The sequence below is a fragment of the Lagenorhynchus albirostris genome, chromosome 8, assembly GCF_949774975.1.
Source record: "Lagenorhynchus albirostris chromosome 8, mLagAlb1.1, whole genome shotgun sequence".
NCBI lineage: Eukaryota > Metazoa > Chordata > Mammalia > Artiodactyla > Delphinidae > Lagenorhynchus > Lagenorhynchus albirostris.
Window position 1 is genome coordinate 6554735 of NC_083102.1, and position 22415 is coordinate 6577149.

The 22415-nt window shown below is 46.5% G+C and overlaps 1 protein-coding gene across 1 annotated transcript in view; it reads right to left on the reverse strand.

Annotated features, from left to right (window-relative positions):
- ZNF862 (zinc finger protein 862) overlaps positions 1–22415 on the reverse strand; it is a 40038-nt gene that overhangs the window by 10501 nt on the left and 7122 nt on the right. The window contains exons 3-7 of the mRNA XM_060156412.1: positions 21746–21850; positions 19551–20248; positions 17942–18098; positions 4400–4504; positions 1439–3553 (exon numbers count right to left, since the gene is read on the reverse strand). Coding sequence (XP_060012395.1) covers positions 1439–3553; positions 4400–4504; positions 17942–18098; positions 19551–20248; positions 21746–21850 — 3180 coding nt within the window. The remainder of the gene's footprint in view (positions 1–1438; positions 3554–4399; positions 4505–17941; positions 18099–19550; positions 20249–21745; positions 21851–22415) is intronic.

The following is a 22415-nucleotide window of genomic DNA, read 5'->3' on the forward strand; positions in this document are numbered from 1 at the left end:
GCAGCGGAGCTCATGCGGGGGTGGGGGTGGGGGGGTGGGGGCAATTTTGCTCCCAGGGGACATCTGGCAGAGTCCGGAGACCTTTTTGATTGCTGCAACGGGGAGGGTGCTACTGGTACCCAGTGTGTGTGTAGTGGGAAAGGCCAGGGGTGGCCAGGCGCAGGACAGGCACCCACAGCGAAGAACTACCTGGCCCTAAACGGCAGCAGTGCTGAGGCTGAGAAACTGCCTGGGAAAGAAGGCTTTATCATATACAACCTGGCCGTGTTCTCTGTTTGCTTCAGACGTACTAGTCCCATCGCCCTATGATTACAACTTGCAGAAGCGCACAGCTGACGGCGTCTTCTCCTTCACCTTCACAGATCGGGCACTGAGAGCAACTCACTCACCAAATGCGTGGGTGAAGGACTCCCATGTTGGAATCACCCTCCTTCCTTCTCTCCACTTCTACTGCCCCCTCCCTGCACCCTCCCCCCCAGCTGCAGGTCCAGGGCCACCATGCTTCCTACAGAGCGTCTGTCAACCCTGAGGCCAGTCCACTGCTGCCGATCACACACCCTGAGGTAAGATGACAGCAGAAGCAAGAGGACGGAGACCCGCTGTAGGAAGACGCCAAGGGAGAAAAACCATGGCTCTGTCACTGTTCAGTGACACAGGAGCAGCCTGGAGAAGCTCTGGTTTTCTTTGGTGTTCAGTGACTACTTGAAAAGAGGAGAATTTCTTACTTAAGACTTCCAGTAACTTGGCCTCCAGGATAATGTCACCTCCCCCTCAAGCCCAATCCCCACCTGGCCTTCCAGGCTAGGTGGGAGGCTTTCCTCACGGACCCCTCCCCTGCCTGAAACCCCCAACCTTCTCCTCCGCACAGCACCGTCCTCACAGCCCCTGTGACCTGCACCGACCTCTTCCCTCTGCAAACAGGGTCCGCACAGCCCCACGGGGATGTGGTGTCTCTGCCCTCGCTGGCCCAGTCCCCGCGTGATTTCTGGTACTAGTCTGCACCTTTAAAGACTGCCGTGGGCACTACTGGCCAGACGCTGTTCCAAGCCCTTCACGTCTATTAATCTGCTTTACAGATGAAAAACCATAGCACAGAGAGATTAAGCTGCCCCAGGTCACGTGCTAGTCAGCGGCAGGACGAGAATTTGAACCTGGGCAGCCTTGCTCTGGAAAGTCCTGCTCTTAGCTCTATGCCCTGTGCCCTGCAGGGTGGGCGTCCTGCCTTCTAGCTGGATCATAATCTCCTGGAGGGCAGGTGTCCCGTCTTGAGCACCCACTCGTCTAGCAAATGGTAGGGCACGTGACACCTTAGGGCAAGCCCACTGTGACAGCGGACTTGGGCAGACTCTACCAGGCTGTGGGCTCAGCATGGGGTTGGGAAGCTAAGATTCTCTTCCTTTGCTTCCCCATGTCTGGGATCTCTGCCACGCATACTTACTTGTGTGGGAGTGGGGTGGCACTTGGGCACAGGTGTAGACGTGGTTGAAACGCCGACCCGAGGAGGTCAGGTACCAGTGCTGGATGGCGGGCTGGGGGTTGTACTCTGCGACCGCCACACCATTCACCGCTGTCATCATGAGCATGTTGATCACCTCGTTGGAGAGCTTGGTCCTCTCATCGGTCCTGATCCGGTTCATGGCACTGAACCCGCGCTCACAGCAGGAGGTGGAGACGGGCACACAGACCACCACTGCCACGAGCCTGCTGAGCAGGGGGAAGCGGCAGTCCTGGGCCAGGGCGTTCCTGTACAGCATGGAGAATGGCAAGTTCTTGGCGATGGCTTTCAGGCCCAGCCACTCCTCCAGCAGTGCTTCCTCGCTGTATCCTGGGGGCAGTGAGAGTTCAAAATATCTGGCCAGGGCAAGAATATCATCATTCCCAAAACCGGCCAGTTCCATCCCACTTGGCCAGGCCATGGCGTCAAACACCTCCATGTTCTTGAGCTGAGGGGGACGGTCCACGTCAAACCTTTGCTGGAGGTATTCAATCCCAGTCAGGATCATTCGCTCCCTGTCCGCCTGGAACCGCTGTTCTGCCATCTCCATTCTGTCCAAGAAGATGCCGTGGAGCCGCCCATCCCTGAAGCCGGCATTGAACGCCTCCTCTCCGGGCCCTGCCCGGTGGCGGAGGGTGCCCAGTGCTGCACAGGCCCGGCCCAGCGCGGACTTCACCTCCGTAATCAGCGCCGCCTCCTTCTGGCACACCTCGGACAACGGCCGGCAGGTGCTCAGGAAGTCCAAGAGGAAGTGGCAGAACTTGACGAAGTGGAAGCCCTTCATCAGCTTCAGCACGCCCTTGGCCCTGTGCCCGGCCTGGCCGCCTGCTTCCGCCACGCTCTGCAGGTGCCTGGCCAGGGCGGGCCAGCTCACGATGAGCGCACTCAGCGTGCGCCTCTTGCTGGCCACCCACCTGACAGCGTTCAGGTCCTTCAGGCGGATGATTTCCTGCTCCAGCGGGGCCGCGCCTTCCTGCAGCTCATTCAGCCTTTTGTTCGAGGACTGATAGAACTTGAAGACGGTTCGGATGTGCCGGTCACACTTCTTGACCAGGTCGATGCCTCCACAGGCGTCAACCACGGCCAGGTGTAGCCGGTGGGCCACACAATGCACCGGCAGCAGCTGGGGGATGATCTCCTGGAGCTTCTCCACCAGACCTCCTCTGCAGCTCAGCATGGTTGAGCCATCGGTTCCCAGGCCCACTACCCAGCCAGGCTTCCGGAAGGGGATGTCCAGTTCGTCCAGGGCAGAGATGATGGTCTCAAAGTATCCATCCACCGTCTCGCTGTAGAGTGGGGCCAGAGTGATGTAAGACTCCTTCACCTCCATCCCCTTAAAGTAGCGGATGTAAATGCCCACACAGGACTGGTCGGAGGTGTCTGTGGCGCTGTCCAGCAGCACGCTCACACACGGGGAGTTCCGGACATCCTCAAGGATCTCCTTCTTCAGAGTCTCGGAGATGTATTTGATGAACTGAGTGCAGGCGGTGCGATTTCGGTACTTGCCCAAAATCACGGTCCCAGTGCTTTGGAGGAGTTGCAGGATCTTCTCAAAGTCGTTCAGGGGCCTCGAGTGGTACGCGATGGAATAGGCGGCATTGAAAAAGTGCTCCATGTCGGCCATCAGGTCACTGGAGATCTCGGGGACGAGGGCGGCCTGTGGGGTGTCTTCCTTGACTTCCACGGTGTTGACACAGAGCTTGTGTGCTTTGCTGACTTCATGGTACTTTAAAGTCTCCACTTTAAAAGGACCCGTGTAACCTCGGACTAACCGGGATGATTTGTCGTGGAGACTAGGTCTTTCTTTGCAAGCTGAGCAGAAGAGCTTGGTCTCTTTGGGGTCAATTACTAACCATGGGAACTGCCCAAACCACGACCTCTGAATTGAGCGGGGTCTGTAAGTCCTCTTGATTTTCCTCCGTCCATCTGCTTCTACTTCACAAAGGCTGGGATTGCGGTAGGAGGTGCACGTCTCCATGGCAGGAGCTGGGAGCAGTGCAGATTCTTCAGCCGAGGCCTGTGTGTGTGCCTCTCTAATGGCCACCGTCGTCTTCTTCCCTTTGGAGCAAGTCAAACTGTGCTCGGTTTTGCTGCCCAGAACTCTGCAGCCTCCTATCGGCTAAGACACCCCAATTCAGTAAGTACCCCTTATGCAAAGCAGAGAGGATGAATGTCATCCACCTTTCTAGAAATCAGTAGTGGCTTCTATTTAAACCCTTTCCCACTAGTTTCTCTGAAAGCCAGTCTGTCTCCCCAGGAGTTGTCTGCTAATCCTTGTGGGTTCTTTAGCCAGCCTCCCCCTCCCTATCCACATATCTACCCTGAGATCATGTGACATCAGATGCTAATAAGCTTACTTAGCACCTTGGCCACAGATGCTATTGGATGGTTTTAATCCTCTTTCGAGGCACCACAAAGAAATGAGGTTAAACATCCAAAAGTCTTCTTATGAGTCTTGGAAACAAGGGAGGCATAGCAGTATACGCAGTAGCTATTAGCCAGTAAGTTACTGACAGAGATACACGCATTGCTAACTCTCACAGACCAACAGTGTTGTCACTAAACACCAGAGGAGCGGGGAGAAGGCAGCAGAGGCTCCCAGCTGTGGGTCACGGGGCTCCTCATGGCCAGTGTCCACCACGCACTACCCCCATCAGCTCTACCACAGTCTCCCCGTTTCACTTCTGCTCATCAAAGCTCCTTATTTTTCCCAAACCGTCCCAGTTTCTCAGATTCTTCTACACTGTGAAGGCACAGTTAGTTTCTTATTCACGTTTTTCTACCAATACAGCGCCTGGTGCACAACAGGTCCAGCAGGAGGATGGCGGAACTAGCACTGTGTGACTTGCCAGGGCTGCCTGGGCCCCCGGACAACCCTTCAGAACCCAGCAGGTCAAGACCCACCTGGAGGACGGCCTTTCCTCCACTTTGGCCCGTTCGGGTCCTGGATCCAGGGTGCAGCTCTCCGCTCCAGTTTTGAGATCAAGGCTGGTTTGGCAGCAGCAGGCCCTGTTGCAGGGACGAAGAGTCACAGCGGCATCACAGCTCTGGACTGTCAGGTCAAGCAGCCCATCTGAAAGCCCCAGGGAGGCCTCTGGGCGCATCTCCTAATGAAACCTTCCCACCAGGGGCGCGAGGAGCACACCCATCTAGGGTGCCAATTTATTTTAAACCCACAGAGGCACCGAATTAGGGTGCATCCCTTAGCCCCATGGCTCACCCATGGGAGCATGACTCAGCTAAACGGATCTGGAGGGGAAAGGGTGAAAACAGGAAGAAATACGGAGGAAAAATAGAAGGAGAGAGGACAGGGATGATAAAGAAAGCCACACGAGAAGTGGGAGAGGGCCACCGACAACTGTCCCATGCATGTGGCCCGCAGCAACACCCACAGCTGGCCTTGGTGCAGGTAGCTAACTACACGGGGCACCTGGAAAGCCCCCTAACGCTGTCTGCCACCTGCAGTGGAACCTGAAATCCAACTAGAAGAGATGTGTGTCCTTGGGTTAAGCACTGCCCTTTACTGAAAATATGAATATTCTGCAGGGCTATGCGAAGAAATTGCTTTCTTGATTTAAAGTAAAACCCATTAATCCCTACTTACATGATTTTTACGCATCGATGTGAAAGGGTGTATAGCCTTTCTTTGGAAAGACATATACAAGCCACTGGTAACTGCGGGCACCTCTGTGGAGGGACTGAAGGACAAGGTGAAAGGGAGATGATTTTCACTATTCACCTTTGGATCATTCAAATGTATTTATATGTTCCTGTGTGTGTATGTATCCACATATTTACTACTAATAAAAATATAATACATTATTAATCTGTGGTAGATTGAACACTTATTCATCTTCAAACGTCTCTAAAATGAGGGCAAAGGGATAATAATAAAAAGAAGCATAAGCCCAAGAGAAACATTGTACTAGAAATGTTAATACATTTTTAGATGAAGGAAAGGAGATAAAAGAGAAGAACTAACAGAGCTGGACACCAAATGCCAGCAGAGTGGGTAATAAGGACAAAGAAGTGAACTTGACCCCAGAATCCCCAAAAGAGCCAGTACCTGGAGGCACCAGGTGCAGCAGAAGGTGGTGGGTAAGGAGAGACCGGTTCAAGGCCAGGTCCGCTCACCTATTCCGGGAAGCCAGAAAATACCACCACCCTCCCCCAAGGAGGAGAGAGAGGTTGGTCTACAGAAAAACTTAACCAGAAAGGTTCCGGGCCCTGGGATGGTGGGGTGAGTGAAAGATGAAGAAGAGCTGTGATGCAAACAGATGGAGACAGTCTACAGACCAGAAGCTGCGTTACTCGGCTCCGAGAACACCAGCTTGGGGTACAGCCAAGCAGGAGACTGGAAGTTTTCTTTGGAGAAATGGAATTGCCCCTCCCCAAGCCTCCTCCCTAAAAGACCTACGGATCCAGACCTTGCCGGGCTCTTCAATGAAACATCCAGGTTCACAGCTGGTCACCCTACAATGTAACCTACCCCTTGAGTCCCAGCCATGCACACAGAGCTTCCAGCCAGTTTTTAAGGCTTTACTCTTAAATGTGAATGAACCTAAAGATATTTATTTAAGACAAACTGCTAACAAGTAGGGAAAAGGATTGAAGGAACTAGAGATACTGTAGGAAGCAAAACAAAATTTCAACCCCCTCCCCTCAAAACTAGAACATTCCCACAGAGAAAAGTCATGATAGTTATCCATGAAAAGAGCAATAAGGGCTCTTAGTTTAAAATATGATAGAAAAAAATGTTTTAACTTAAATAGAATTGTTAGAAAATAAAATGGAGGAAAACTCCAGGAAAGTAGAACAAAAAAGACAGAAGCAGGAAATAGGAGAAAAAAATAAAACAAAGCCAGAGGCTTAATTTAAGAAGTCTAATATCTAACTAATAGGACTTTTTTAGAAGAAAGAAAAGAGAAAATATAAAGGAAGAAATAATACAAGAATGTTTCCCCAAAATGGAAACTGTGAGTTTCCACATGGAAGGGAAGCACCAGATATCCAGAACAAAAGATGAAAAAAAATCCGTATCATTAAGTACTAAGTACTTCAAAACACTGGAATAGGCCTTAAAACTTTTCAGAGTGGAAAAACAGGCTGCGTTCAAAGATTTAGGAATAAAAAGGTATTTAGACTGCTCAACAGCACCTGTAAAACCTAAAATCAATGCTTTCAAAATGCTGAGGAAAAACATTTCCAACCTGGAATTCTATACCCAAACCACATTATCAATTGTGAGAGCAGAATAAGGGCATTTTCAGATATACAGAGTCTTTAAAAAATTTCCTCCCATGAACCCTTTCTTAGGAAGTTACTGAAGGATGTGCTCCAACAAAATGAAGACATAAACCTAAAAGAAGCAATAGATCCAGGAAATAGGAGAGAGATGAAGGAAAGTCTAAGCCCACAGCTGTGCAGCAGGCCTAAAGTATAACTAGTTTAGATAGAGCAGAGGAATGGAAGACCCAGTGACAGAAGTTTCCAGAAAAAAAAGTGAAATGGATAGGTCACAGGATGTTTGATGATGTGGAAAAGACTCTTCAAAGGAGTTATATAATTCCATGGAGAGTTTGAGAAGAATTGGTGATAGTACAGAAAGCTAGCAAAGTAAAAAAATAAGAAAAAATTTCAATTCCTGGGGGGGGAAATCCTACAACAAGGGAAACATCATCATAATATGTCACTTTGATTAGAAGTAAATAATACATAATCATAATTAGGCAAATAATTTACATTGAATTAACCAAAAAAGTATGATATACCTGTTCTGAGAGGATGGAGGGAAGAGAAGTGGGGGCCTGGGGTGATGTAAGAGGGCCATATCTTCATCCTCCACAGTAGGAATCAATAGATAATATCTAAAATCAATAAATCAGGAATAGCAATAAACATATGCAACAGGATATTAAAGTGTGATTCTGTCTGCCTGTTTTGGCCGAAGGCCCCCCCAAAATAGGAGCCAACTCTCCCCCATTCCAAAGCTAGACCACCGAAGCCAACTTGGAAAGAGTGGCTGAAACACTGGGCTGTAACCCAAGCACTTGCCACTAAGAGGGAGTCAAAGCACTGGGAGTGAGGAGGTTAGGAAGTTGGATATTAGAGATGCTTTGTAAAGAGCTGTCAAGTGTACTGTGAACCTTCCACACTCCCATGGGGAGGGGTGGGGTGGACTGGGCTACTTTCCTCTGACCTTAAGCCTAATGGGAATGACATCCTGACCTGTATTTCCTGGAGCTGTGGGGCTGCTCAGGAATCCAGGCCTGGAAAAGACTAAAGGCATAAACTAACCGATGGTTCCTTGGTGGTGGCCATGTTGGGAAGAGCCTACATTCACAGGGCTTGTCAGAGCAAAGGATATATAAGTGTTTTCCATGGTCCAGATGTGAGCCCTGGAGGGAAAGAGAAGAGGCCCAGAGCCACTTAAAGGGGCTGCCCCTGTCTGCCTATTGGTGATGCTCCCCTAAGGAGCCCATATGGGGCAGACTGCCAAAGCAGACATTACCCACTGTAGTGAGAGATCTCCAGTAACGGGGGTTTGCGGGAGTGCAGAACCCACAAACACACTTGGAGAATCAGCTTCAATTATCCCAGCTACATGTAACTGGTATCAGATTACATGGATGTAATTCTTGTACCTCTCCTCCCCACCTACACACCACCATTCCCAGCCAGGATGCAGCAGAAATCCTGGAACAAGCTGGGAGGTAGGAGGAGAACTTCTTTCTTCCTATCACAAGATTCCGGATTCTAGACCTAAAGCAGGTTGAGGTGGGAGAGGCAAGAAACTTCAGCTTTAAAAGAAGTCCAGATTTTTAACCACTACACAAGGACTGGACTTTTGTTTCCTGATTTTTTTTTTGGTCAATTTTTGATATCATTTAAAACCTATAGAAAAGTTTTAATAATAAAACAAGGAACTCCAATCATTTGCATTTTGTTCCATTTGCTTTATCATGCCCATGTGCCCTCTCTCCCTCCCTCCTTTTCCTCTCTATATGTATAATATATAAATACATGTATATGTGCAGGCTGCACACTGGAGTTACCTGGGAAGCTTTAAAATACATAAGTAATATATATATATAATATTTTTCTGGACCATTTGAGGCTAAATTGTTTTCATTCCTCCCTTTATCCCTAAATACTTCTGTGTGTAGTACTCAAGAAAAAAGACATTCTCTTATCGGGTTTGCAAAATTCTAACACGAGCTCCATGACCCTAACCCTTGCCTAATCCCTGCCCCTTGGAGTGTGACTGAAATGTGTGAACTGATATCACACCCGTAATTACATTACATAGCAAAAGAGATGTTGTCTGGGTGATTACTTAATGTAATCACACTAGCCGCTTAAAAGCAGAGGAAGTCAGAGAATCAAAACACCAAAAAAAATTCAATGTATTATTGCTGGCCTAAGGATGGAGAAGGCCATGTGGAAAGGACCTGGGAGCAGGCCCTAGGAGCTGAGAATGGTCGGCAGCCAGAAAGACAATGGGGACCTCAGTCCTACAACCACAAGGAACTTGATCCTGCCAACAACTCAACAGCCCAGTGATTCTTCCCAGAGCCTCTTGATAAGAGGCCAGTCTGGCGCACTTAATTTCAGCCATGTTAGACCCTAAGCAAAGAACCCAGCTAAGCCCACCTGGACTTCTGTGGGCTGTGAGATAATAAATGGGTGTTTTTTAGACATTAAATTTGTCTAAATTTTAGACAATAAATTTAGACAATTTATCTAAATTTTAGATAATAAATGGGTGTTTTTTAGACATTAAATTTGTGATAATTTGTTATGTGGCAACTGAAAACTAATATGTCTTATATAGTCAAAGTATAATGATCAAAATCAGAAAATTTAACATTGATGTAACACTATAATCTAATCCACCATACTGTTTTCCACAGTGACTTACCATTTTATATTCCCACCAACAGGGCATAAAGGTTCTATCCTCAGCAATAGTTGCTGTTTTCTATTTTTTTGATAGTAGGCATCCTTATGGGTGTGAGGTGGTATCTTACTGTAGTATTGATTTACGTTTCCCTAATGATTGTGATAGAGTATCTCTTCATATGCTTATTGGCCATTTGTACATCTTCTTTGAAGAAATGCCTATTCAAGTCCTTTGTACATTTTTTAATCAGGTTTTTTGTTGTTGCTGAGTTTTAGGAGTTCTTTATATATTCTGGATAGTAAACCCTTATCTGATATATGATTTGCAAATACTTTCTCCCATTCTGTATGCTGTCTTTTTATTATATTTATATGTATGTCTTTTTTTTTTTTTTTTGCGATACGCGGGCCTCTCCCGTTGCGGAGCACAGGCTCTGGACGCGCAGGCTCAGCGGCCATGGCTCACGGGCCCAGCCGCTCCGCGGCATGTGGGATCTTCCCGGATCAGGGCATGAACCCGTGTCCCCTGCATCGGCAGGCAGACTCTCAACCACTGCGCCACCAGGGAAGCCCGCACGTATGTCTTTTGATTCACAAAATTTTACAATTTTCATGAAGCCCAACTTGTCTATTTTTTCCTTTCTTGCCTGTGCCTCTTAGTCCATCTAGCTAAAGGTTTGTCAATTTTGTTGATCTTTTCAAAGAACCAACTTTTGGTTCCATTGATTTTTCTCTAGTTTTTCTATTCTCTATTTATCTCTGCTCTCATCTTTATCATTTCCTTCCTTCTGCTAGCTTTGGGTTTAGTTTATTCTTCTTTTTCTAGCTCCTTAAGTTGTAAAGTTAAGTTGTTGATTTGAGATCTTCCTTGGTTTTTTTTTTAGTAAATTTATTTTTATTTATTTATTATTTTTGGCTGCGTTGGGTCTTCATTGCTGCGTGCGGGCTTTCTCTAGTTGATTCACTTCTCTCTTGCTGCTTCCAAGATTCTGCCTTTGTTTTTGAAATTCTAATTATAATGTGTCTTAGTGTGGGTGTCTGAATTCATCTTACCTGGAGTTTGTTGAGCTTCTTGGATGTTTATATTCATGTCTTCGATCAAATTTGTAGAGATTTTAGCCATTATGTCTTTCCCTTTCTCTCTCTCTTTTCCCTCTGGGACTCCCACAATGTGTATGCTGGTCCACTTGATGGTTTCCTGCATGTCCCTTGGGCTCTGTTCACTCTTCTTTGACCTTTTTTGTTTCTGTTTCACAGGCTCCATAATTTCCATTGTCCTATCTTCAAGCTTGCTGATTCTCTATTCTGACTGCTCAAATGTTTTTGTATTCCTCTAGTTAATTTTTCATTTCAGTTATTGTAGTTTTCAGCTCTCAGTCTTCTTTCTAGATCCTTCTTAGGTTTCCTCTCTTTAGTTATATTTCCATTTTATTCATACATTGCTGTCTTGGCTTTCTCCACATCTTCCTAAATTTCTTTTAGCATTTTTAAGACAGTTGTTTTAAAGTATTTATCTAGTATACCTGCCATCAGGTCTTCTTCAGGGACAGTTTTTATTGATTTAGTTTCTTCCTTTGAATGGGTCATACTCTCCTATTTATTTGTATGCCTTGTGACTTTTTGTTGAACACTGGATATCTGAATCTAATAATGTGGTAACTCTGTAAATCAGATTCTCCCCGATCCCCAACGTTTGCTGTTTTTATTGTTTTCGATTATTGTTATTATTTAAAAATTTTTAATCATTATAGGCTACTCTGTGCCAAGGATCAGCCTGAGGTGTAAACTTAAAGTCTTCTCAGGTCTTTTGGAGTCTTTCCCTGGGTATGCAAAATCACTTTCTAATTTTCCTTCTATATGTTTTTGAATGTCCTAGTCTTTAATGTCTGGTTTTCAAAAGAGGGAAAAGACAAAAATTAAGAGGAGGGGGAGGAACTTGCAAAAGTGGGGGAGGTGCAACAACACTGGCTGCTTACTTCTTTGTCTGCACCTCTGAGATGAGAAGCAGCGATCGGTGATCACAGCACTGATCCCTGATGCTTAGAGGACAGCATTCCTTTTGCCCGCCCTAATTCCTGCAATCTGTGTGCAAGCGGCTCCAGGAACATTGTAGGGGTGGGAGATGGGCAGCTGCTAAGGTGCTAAGAGCTGAAATTGACCGAACTTCACCACAATTTACTTTCCAACTCTTCTCCTGTAAATTGCAAGCCTTTGACAGATTTCAGAGTTCCAAAATAGTCACATCAGACAGATTCTACCAGTGCAGTTGTTGTCTAGGTGAGGAGACAGATTCCTGGAGCTCCACCAGAGTCCTCCTCCTAATCAGGACATTTTTGAAGAGTAGTGTACTGGACATTTTATTAATTGAAATTAGATCATTAATGTGACTAAAAAGTGACTGGAGGACTTTCTGTTTACCTGAGTGTGACAAGTCATGCGCCCTGCCCCAGGTTTCACCCTGTAAAGAGAAACCAAAATGGAGGCCACAATTTGAACAGACCCCTGGACCAAACACTCATAGTCACACAACCAAATCTTAAGCTGTCCTGATTTCCTCAAAATGCTGACTCTGGTCTTAAACAAAATTGAAGTTTCCTTCATGTCAGTGTGACCTTACAGCTTCCAAGCCAATCAGTACACACAAGAAAAGGTACACAGTGCTACGACCCTAAAGAGAATATAATCACAGTTAAAAAACAATGTACTTCTTCATTCAAGTTTTACAAATTGAGCTTTAACTGCTGAGAGCCAAGTTTTTAACCACTTTGGGTTTGAAGTCTCCCAGTTCATGAACAGTTTGTTTCTTGCTCAAAAAAATATTCATAGCAAGTAAAGCTCTTTGAATTTTCTTTTGGCAACCCAAAGGGTGAGAAAGAAAATCCCCAAAGAGCTGCTCCAAACAAGTGCTGATGGAAAAGAATGAAGCTGTTTTATGAGTGCCTCCTACTGAAGTTCATGCTTTTAAAAATAATGTCTACAGGTTTTACTCAGAAATAATGAAACAAGTACTGGAAGAAACAGCTAAAAAATTGGGGGGAGGAGGACCTGGCAACAGACAATGGTAGGACAGGGAACTGTCATTTTTTGTTATATGTCTTATGAGAACTACTTTGATTAAAGAAACGTAATTATGAAGAAATATTTTTTAAAGATTTACTGAAAACATACATGATACTGAGTATCCCTGGATGTGTTTGCCTAAGTTATATTACCCTGGGGATTGGCCACTTTTGATTGCCCCTAGCACCACCACACTGGCCCCAGTAGTGCTGTACCCCAATCACACCTCTCTGAAGCTACGGCTGAAATGTTGCCAGAAACATTTTCTTTTTGTTCTCTTCAGAACAAGTGAAACAGAAGGGAATTTTCAAACAGATTTTCCTATGTCTTAGTAATGGAAAAGTGACTAAGAATACATAACTATAGCATGGCCACACACACACACACACACACACACACACACACACACACACACACACACACACACACACACTCTCTCTCTCTCTCTCTCTCTCTCTCTCTCTCTCTCTCTCTCTCTCTCTCTCTCTCTCCATAAAAGCCCATGAAAATGGCTTGGCCTACAAAGACAGATTCTGACCCTTCCAGGCTAACTTCAGCCCAAGGATGGAAAAGTGACTAAGAATACATAACTATAGCATGGCCACACACACACACACACACACACACACACACACACACACACTCTCTCTCTCTCTCTCTCTCTCTCTCTCTCTCTCTCTCTCTCTCTCTCTCTCTCTCCATAAAAGCCCATGAAAATGGCTTGGCCTACAAAGACAGATTCTGACCCTTCCAGGCTAACTTCAGCCCAAGGCTGGCAGGCCTGCCAGCCAATCAGTTTGGAGACGGCCACTCTGGCACCTTGCCTTGGTTCTTCTCTCTCTGGCTCAGCACGGCCCCCACTTGGAGGCCGTATATGGCCGTATGGTGATACAGCAGCTGGCCTCCTAGTCATCATATGAGCCATTCTAACTCCTGCTCATCTCATTGAGGGCTCTCCCGCTTAGTTTTGCTTTCCACTTAGTGACATGACTTCTTCCCCCAGCTATGTGAGGCCTAGCTGTAGCTGATGACCTCACATGGAGAAAAGACACTGCCCACCTGAAGTGAGTGACCTGCCACTCAGCATATGATGACACCTTTCCTAGTAAAAACGAGGGTTACCACATAGTCCCTATATTGGCTTTTCTGTTCTTACTGACAAATATTAGTTTCTTAACAGTGGAATATAACTGAGTTTTCTTTTTTTGCAGGGGAAGCAAGAGACATCACCAAATATGGCCAAAGTTTGAAACCAGAATTTAAAGTACAGAAATAAAAGAACAGTTGGAACTCTACAGAGTGATAAATAGTTCTAAGCAAAAGCAAGTCCACAAAAGTAGAGGTTGACACAGGAAAGCATTAAAAACAACATAAACCTCTTCTTTTCTCCATAATCAAAATGACTGTCCTCTGCAAGTTCAGTCCTATTGATAAGAGAGCTGGTGAGGCCAAGGAGGCTGTTGACAGGTGAGTGGACCTAACCTGGAAACTACCATCAGTTGAAAAGCTTTAGTCGACGCAATTTAACTGCCACACAACCGACAAATTAATATTAAATTTGACTGCATCAAATTGAGACTGTCTTTTTAAAAACAGGTACAAAAATTATAAAACCTAAAAGAACAAATCTACTAGTTGTAAATCCTAATAAGAGCAATGGAAGAATTAGCTGCGTTTCCTCAAATGATAAGAGCAAAAGGAAATCAACGGCATGAATGTGCTGCAATGTAGCATGATGAACACCAGACCACAAAGACCCATGACCTGACCTGAGCTGGGCTGAAGCAACCACAGCCTCTCACCCCAGGGCATCAGCCCCTTTCTGCACCTCAGTTCTCATGGAGGCGGAGGCAAGAGCACTAACAGTGACCTACAGAGAAGGTCTGAGACAGCCAGACCAAACTACTAACCCTCTTGCTAGGGGGACTGGGGATAGGAGTGGAGACTTCTAAAAAATCCTAATGCTGCTTGAATTTTTAAATAATCTTATATTATCCTTGGTGCTATTGTTATTTTAATATTAACAATGATTAGCACAAATCTTGAAACTAAAAGAACTGGAGTCCAACTGGTAATAAATATATACGAAGCAGGAGTCTAGCCGAGTCTAACGCACATGCAGTGGGTGGAACAGTAAGAATTTCAGTTTAGCCATTTTCCAGCTAAATGGGTGGGATTCTCAAAGCCATTGGGCTGTTTTCTCACCTGAAAATACTACTACTACCTGCTTTACAGGTTTGGTTTAAGGATTAGAGAGCAGATACGCAAGACACTCAACATAGCCTTTGGTAGGTGTTCAGTCAACAGCAAAAGCGCCTATTATTATTTCCAGACATAAGAATAAAAGAAAACATAAAGGCTTCCTGTAACACCCAATAGAAGCAGATCACAGTACTTCAATTAAAAGATAACAAACGTTAAAAATGGATGGGAGTGGACTTTCCTGGTGTTCCAGTGGTTAAGAATCCACCTTCCAATGCAGGGTATGTGGGTTCAATCCCTGGTCGGGGAACTAAGATCCCACGTACCGCAGGGCAACTAAGCCCGCGCACCTCAACTACTGAGCCCACGTGACACAACTAGAGAGCCTGCATGCCACGACTACAGAGCCCACGTGCTCTGGAGCCTGTGGCCACAACTAGAGAGCCCACACACCACAACTACTGAACCCACGCACTCTGGAGCCCGTGTGCCACAACTATAGAGCCCACATGCTCTGGAGCCCGCGGCCACAACTAGAGAGCCCACACACTGCAACTACTGAGCCCGCATGCTCTGGAGCCCATGCACCACAACTAGAGAGCCTGAGAGCTGCCACTACTGAGCCCATGCGCCACAACTAGAAGGCCCGTGTGCCGCGACTACAGAGCCCACGCACTTTGGAGCCCGCAGCCACGACTAGAGAGCCCACACACTGCAACTACTGCGCCCACATGCTCTGGAGCCCCTGTGCCACAACTAGAGAGCCTGTGCATTGCAACTACTGAGCTTGCGCCACCACAATTAGAGAGAAGCCTGTGTGCTGCAGCGAAGAGCTCGCCTGCCACAATGAAAGACCCACGTGCTGCAACTAAGACCCGACACAGCCAAAATAAATAAATAAATAAATAGGAAGGAAATTGAAAAACCAAACCAAACAAACAAAGATATTTTAAAAAATGGATGGGAAGGGCTTCCCTGGCGACGCAGCGGTTGAGAGTCCGCCTGCCGATGCAGGGGACACGGGTTCGTGCCCCGGTCTGGGAGGATCCCACATGCCGCTCAGAGGCTGCTGAGCCTGCACATCCGGAGCCTATGCTCTGCAACGGGAGAGGCCACAATGGTGAGAGGCCCGTGTACCGCAAAAAAAAAAAAAAAAAAAAAGATAATGCCAAATAATATTAGGTTTTCTATTTTTAAAATACTTGTCACAGGAGGATAAAGTATTGGAGGAAGAAAACCTTGTCAAAGCAAAAATAATAATTAGGTCCACTATATTTCAACACTGTTTTACATCCCAATTATCAGCTTGAGGCCCTTTAAAAGGTTATTTTTAAACATACAAATCATTTACGTTTGGCCCCAGTTAAATCCTCAAGGCTCCTTAAAATGCTTTTATATCTCAAGCATGAAAAATCATCTCAACTGGAGGACAGTTGAAGGATAAAAGCTGGAGACCTAATTAAAGTAGCGAGAAGGACTCACACACATGCAAGTCCGTTCCTAGACCCCTGGACCCGTTTTAATTCCACAGACAACTAAAGAGGACAGCCCCATCCTCTATAAAGCCTTCCCTGATTCCTGCCCTCAACCTTCAGGCAAAATTAATTACCCCTCCCGTGGTTATACTTATTGTTCATCCAAACAACACTTAACTGAGGCTGAACTGTCCCTTAATTTCCCCAGTTCGTTAAGATTTCCCCACTTCCTAACATACGGAAGTTAAAAAGAAAATGCTGCTGTCTGGCTGAACAATCCAAGTCAGGCCCAGGTTGTGGGAGACACACTGTTACAGCACTGGTCATCCACCACTTTCCCCATGACTTTCCACAGGGGTCCAAAGGGCAAAGGGCATCACTGCTGCTCACTCCTTCAAAGGAAAACCAACTTCTTGTAAGTGGGTATGTATTTCTTAAAAACGAATTTCCCTCTCGCTCTGTATTTTTATTTTTTTTTATTTATTTATTTTTGGCCGTGCCTCATGGCATGTGTGATCCTAGTTCCCCAGCCAGGGATCAAAGCCGGGCCCCCTGTATTGGAAGTGTGGAGTCTTAACCACTGGACCACCAGGGAAGTCCCTCTCTCTCTCTTTTAAACGCTGTCAGTGGTAGTGATGCTCTTTGAAGGTGCACTTGGTACAAGTGCCCTGGCCCAGAACACGATTACAGCACCTCTCTCCTCATAAAAGAAACAATTTTTCACAGCCTTTCTGAATGTTTGGGGAGCCATTTAAAAATTGTGAACAGTGATAAAAACAAGTAGTCTATAGGTCAAGTATGTTCAGAAAATAATCCGTATCTCAGCTGCACATGAAAGGGCAGTGTGTAAGCTGGGGATATGACATCAGGTAAGCCACAAACACCCCAATTTCCTATTCCGTAGAAGTCACGATACAGGTCGCTGTTGGAATTCCTAAGTTATGTACAGCAGCCTGTTCTGCAAGGTTTCTGTTACAATATATGCTAGTAAAAAATAGTAAATAACAGCTGTGTAAGATGAAAAGTTGTCTTTTTGGTGCCACATGAAAATCCTGGGTGTCTGATGGAAAAAGGAGGCAAAGACAAGAACAAGAAGCAGATGCAGGAGAGGAGCCTCTTCTGGGAAAGTAATGAACAGCACGTGCTGTTCTTCATTCTCCAGTGCCTATAACCTAGTGACGCCCAGGCCGAGACCGCCCACCATGCTGGCCCCTGATGAAGCAGCCCCAGCACAAAGTAGAGGGCGGAATCCAGGAATCCTCCCGGAGGCCCTTTCTCGCCTCCCTGCCTTTGCTCACGCTGTCCCCACCTCTGACATGTCTAGATGCCCGTCCCTGTGCACCTGGCTTTCAACTCAGTTAAAATATTTCATACTCTGTAAAGACAGCCCTTATCCCTCCCTCGGATGCCTGGCCAAATTAAGTCACTCTTTTCAGCAGCCCCAGGACACTCTTCCTGAATCTCTAATGGAGCTGGTGTTATTGCATAGTTTCTTATTATAGTGTCTGTCTCTCCCACAAACCTGCCAGCCCCTTGAAAGCAGAGACCGTGACTCGTTCACGTCCATCCAGCACGTAGTAGGTACTCAATAATGTTTGGTGGAAGATGGATGATGGGTGGGTGGATGAAGAGGAGATAAAGCACAGTACCCCAAAGCAGGGAGAGTTCTGAGACGCAGAGATATAAGCACTCTCTGCCTATGCACAGTGAGAGGGCAGAAATGGGAACACGACTACTAGCCACTGCTGCCCTCGTGGGTCCCCACGTCAAGTGATGGTGGCAAACAAAGGTCTACACGGATCTTTACCCAGGGATGCCAACAGCTCATAATTCATCCGCATCACGTCTCTGTACAGCTCCTTCTGCCGCTTGTCTAGCGTGCCCCACTCCTCCCGGGTGAAATACACCGCCACATCCTCAAACACCACGGGAACCTCCTCAAACAGCCCCTCTTCAGAAGGATCCTGCAACAAAGAGCAGCAGTCACTCAATACTCCTCTCACGTCAGACACCCAGCATGATCCTTCCGGGGTCCTGCTCAAGGCCTTTTTCTCCTGGGAAGCCTGCCAAGAGGCCCCGACGCACTCTGAGGAATTCATTTATCCACCAAAAGTCAAAGAAGCAAATGTGTGTGGGCCAGAATTAGCAGGTAAAAACCAAACGAACCTCAGTGTTATTCTAGAAGGAAGGAATGATCCTTCCTCTTCTTTCCTGGAAGGAAAGGAAAATGCACTGAGGAACACGGGTCTTGCAGAACCTCATGGCTGCACCCTGTTCTTTACAGCCCCAAGGGGCACCTTCTACTCATCCACGACTGCAAAGGTAGCCAGCTGGCTCTAGCAGCCCCTGCTAAGGTTCCCCACCAAGATGGGAAGGAAGAAGCAGTGAAAAAGAACTAAAGATGCTCATATTCAGTGACTAGGTTAACACACACTTTACTGCTAAAGGAATTCAGATTGTAAAAGGTTAGACCTGTTTATTAGCTTCGAATACTAAAAACTAGAAGGAACATGAACATGAAGGGAAATGAGCTTTGTCACTTTTCTGGATTCCATAAAAATTCGAGCTTACTAACTTTACGTATGATGTTAGGCACGCGGAACGTCTGAGCTCTTCTCATCGGAACACTAGAGGGGTTGCTCAAAGTGATTTGTAGCAAAATCCCGCTTACATGGAAGAGTTGAGAAAAGGGGCCAGATCTGGTTACTCAAAGATTCCAATTAATACAGTTTCTTTGCAGGACAATTTTCCAAAGAATTAGAAAATAAACCTATTTTATTTTACAAAATAAACCTGAGGTGAGAACTAGAGTCTTTGAGGGCCCACCAGTGCTACAGGGAGTAGAAGGAAAGCACTGGGCTGGCGGTCAAGGGCTCTGAGGGGAGGTCACTGCCGCAAGAGCCCTTGTTCTCTGGCTACGTCACTCCCCCCCTAAGTCTTAGTTGTTCCCCAACAAGATGAGTTTAACTAGGTTTGCTCCACCCACCTCATAGCAGCATTAAAAACACTACATAAAAGGACACGTCTGAAGAAACTTTGCAGTGTTTAAAAGTGCTACCTGATTTTGAAGTTAACGTTAAAAAATTTGTTTACATTGATTATTTAAGAGCTCTGTGGCTGTTTTGTGGCTGTGGATTATTTCTTGAGTTCTGTGGTCGTTCTGGATTCTGGATAAAGATTACTGTTCTGAATTTAGGTGTTCTCTTTATATCAGAAGTTAGAATATTCTGGTCCACTAATTATGTTTTGTCATCTGCCAAAAGGAGATGATGAGAGTAGGGCTGTTGTCACAAATAAAGGAGATAATTAATACATGCAAACCACTTAAAACAACACCCAGCACATCACAAGCATGTCAGCTTATGGTAACGTTATACAGAATCCTTCCCCTTGAGCAATCATTATAAACGTTTTACCTGGCCACGGGGTTCAGGTGAGTCATTACACAAAATGTTAACGTCTGAGGAGCTGCGGATGTCATCAGCAATTTCTTTTTGCCTGAAATCAGGAATGCAGTCTAGGTACAATGCAGGAATTGCTCCACGCCCTCCAGGGTCCTCCAGTGCAGCTCTCGAGCTGGGCAGGAGCTGGACCATGTTATCATAGATCCCCTGAGGCCCTGGGGGGTAACGTATGGGGTAATCTGCAGTGAAGAGGTGTCCCGGACTGGCCAGCACCTCTTTGGACACATCGTGGATGCTCCGGAAACGGGCTGCCCAGCTGGGGTCCCGAGCTGCCAAGGCCTTGGCACAGAGCACGTGGGCCTTGCTCTTGGCGTGGTATTTGAGAGTCTCCACCTTGAATGGTCCTGTGTAACCTTCTATTAACCTTGACCGTTTGTCTCTGACGGATGGGTACTCCCGGCAAGCCGAGCAAAAGAGAGCCGTCCGCTCCTCGTTCATGACCAACCACGGGAACTGCGCAAACCATGCCTTCTGGATGGACCGGGGTCTCAAGGGTTTTCTGCTCCTTCCTGTGCAGTCTCCCTGGAGGCTGCCACCCTCTGAGCTGAAATGCGAAGGACAGGCTTTCTTCTGAGGAGGCAGGTAGAGTCCAGCTTCTCTGGCGGGACTTTGCATGTCCATTTCTTCCATGAAGCCCATCTTGTTTTTTCCTTTAGAAAAAAGAAACACATGGAATTTTCTCTGAAATCCTATAGGTCGAGTCACTGCAACTCACAGAGGTGCTTAGATCCATGGACTATCAAAGCTGCAACCACATTCACAAAGTGACAGCCTGCACCCGTGTTCTCTTCTCTCCAGCCCCCAACCCCCAGGTCCACCTTGCCTAACCCAGAAGAAACCAAATGGGCTTTAAGAAAACAGTTGTTTTTTTTTAATATAAAGGACAGATATACCTGGCAAAAAAGAGATCTCTGCAACCTAAAACAGTGGCACAGTCTTCAGGAGAGCAGACTTATTTATGGATAAGAACACTGAATTAAGAGAAGGTAGGGTTAAAAAGATAATTAAAGCAAACACTGCAACTGCACACTTGGCAGGAACCCCCCTCCTTGGTACCCCTGCCAGACAGGCATCTGCACTTTGCTCATGTACCTTTAGAGCAAGAGAGCAACCTACCTTCCGGGCAGACGGTTTGGTCCCCAGAGTCTTCCTTGAGCTGCAATCCATCTTTGAGTACCTTCCCCTCAGGAGTGCTACTTCAGCCCTTCCCACACCACAACCCTTCCAAGAAGTGAAAAATCCCATGACGTCACTAAGACTTTTCTTCTTTAAGCTAAACCAGCAGTTTCTTTATTCACTCCTTGGTTGAAATGCAGCTTAGACAACTCTAACTCCTCTGGAGCCATTTATTATGCACCAACAAGTTCAGATGCCCAGTGGGCAAGGACTCAACAGTACTTTCTCCCGGCCAATGGACCAGTCAGTCTACGAAACTGTAGCCAACCCCGGAAGCACAAAGCTACGAGTAAAGAGTCAATGGGCTCAAAGTTAAGAGCCAAGCACAGGAGAAACAAACCGAAACAAATTAGTATCTGTGAAGTCTAGGGCTCCTTGCGGTCCATCTGAGATAAATCACAAGGGAGAGCAAACGTCCACAATTCGATCCATCGGGGAACTCGTTCCACCTCCCTTTTCTCCTGTAGAGGGGGCTGGGTTAACGCGCTCATCTTACTCAATGACAGAGGCCATCTGGCCTGGCTCTGGGCAAGCCAATCCCTGAACAGGACATGCTTATCAAAGGAGGAAAGCAAACATCAGTCCCTAGGATTTAGCAGCCATCTGTTTATTCACCCATTCATTCCATGATTGTCTACTACACAACCACGTGCCAGGCATTGTTCTTGGTACTGGGACTACAGTAGTAAGTAAGACCAAGTCATGCCTTCATGGAACTTAGAATATATAATTATACATAAACATCTACTCTCAGGTAGAAATAAAATAAAGGGAGATGAGAGTTTGGAGAACAACATTGGGGGAGGTGTGTATATCTTAGACGGGGTGACAGTTGGGGGAAGAACAGCATTCGTGTGTAATTGGTGGGGAACAGGGAGAGGCAGAGGATGAGACTGGAGCCTTGGGACCCAGCTTCCTGCTCCCTCCCTCCAGCTAAGGACCCCTCCTCCCGGGGGCAGGTCCGCACTCACCTCGGTGGAGGCTCAAGAGACTCCTCTGGCCCTGGACCTTGGCTAGCCACTGCTCTGGCCCTCGCTCAAATTTATAGAACAGCTCTGGGTTGGCAATAGTTGGTCCTGAGTCAGGAACAGAGAGATGCACTGTGAGGTCGGATCCAGGTCACACAGGCTAAGAAGGTATGAAAACTCTTGGTCCAGAACAGAGGCTCAAACTCAAATGCGGAGCGGGACCAGACAATACTCTGCGGAAACCAGGCAGGGGTGGCAGGCTGTGGATTTGAACCCAGGTGTGGGGTAGCTACTCAAGTCCAGGAGGGGCCGCCAGCTGAATACAGGGTCAGCATGGCCTCTAGACCATCCCAGTTTCCAACAGAAGCCAGAAATCATATTTCTATATGAACCCCCCCCATGGCGAAATACTGACAACTTATTTAAATATTTTAAAGCCAAAGAAAAGAGATGAAAGAAAGAAAGAAAAAAAAGGTGCAGGCCAAATCTGGCCCACAGCTGCTACTTTGCAACTTGTGGTTTAAAAGAATCATTGGTTTTCAAACCATTTTTAGTAGACAGTAAGACCACAACCCCTCCAATAGCTGAGTCTCAATAGCTGAGACTATTGCCCCAGAACCCTGAGGGGTCAAGAAGAAAAGAAGCAGAGAAAGGCATGGCGCATGGTCATCAA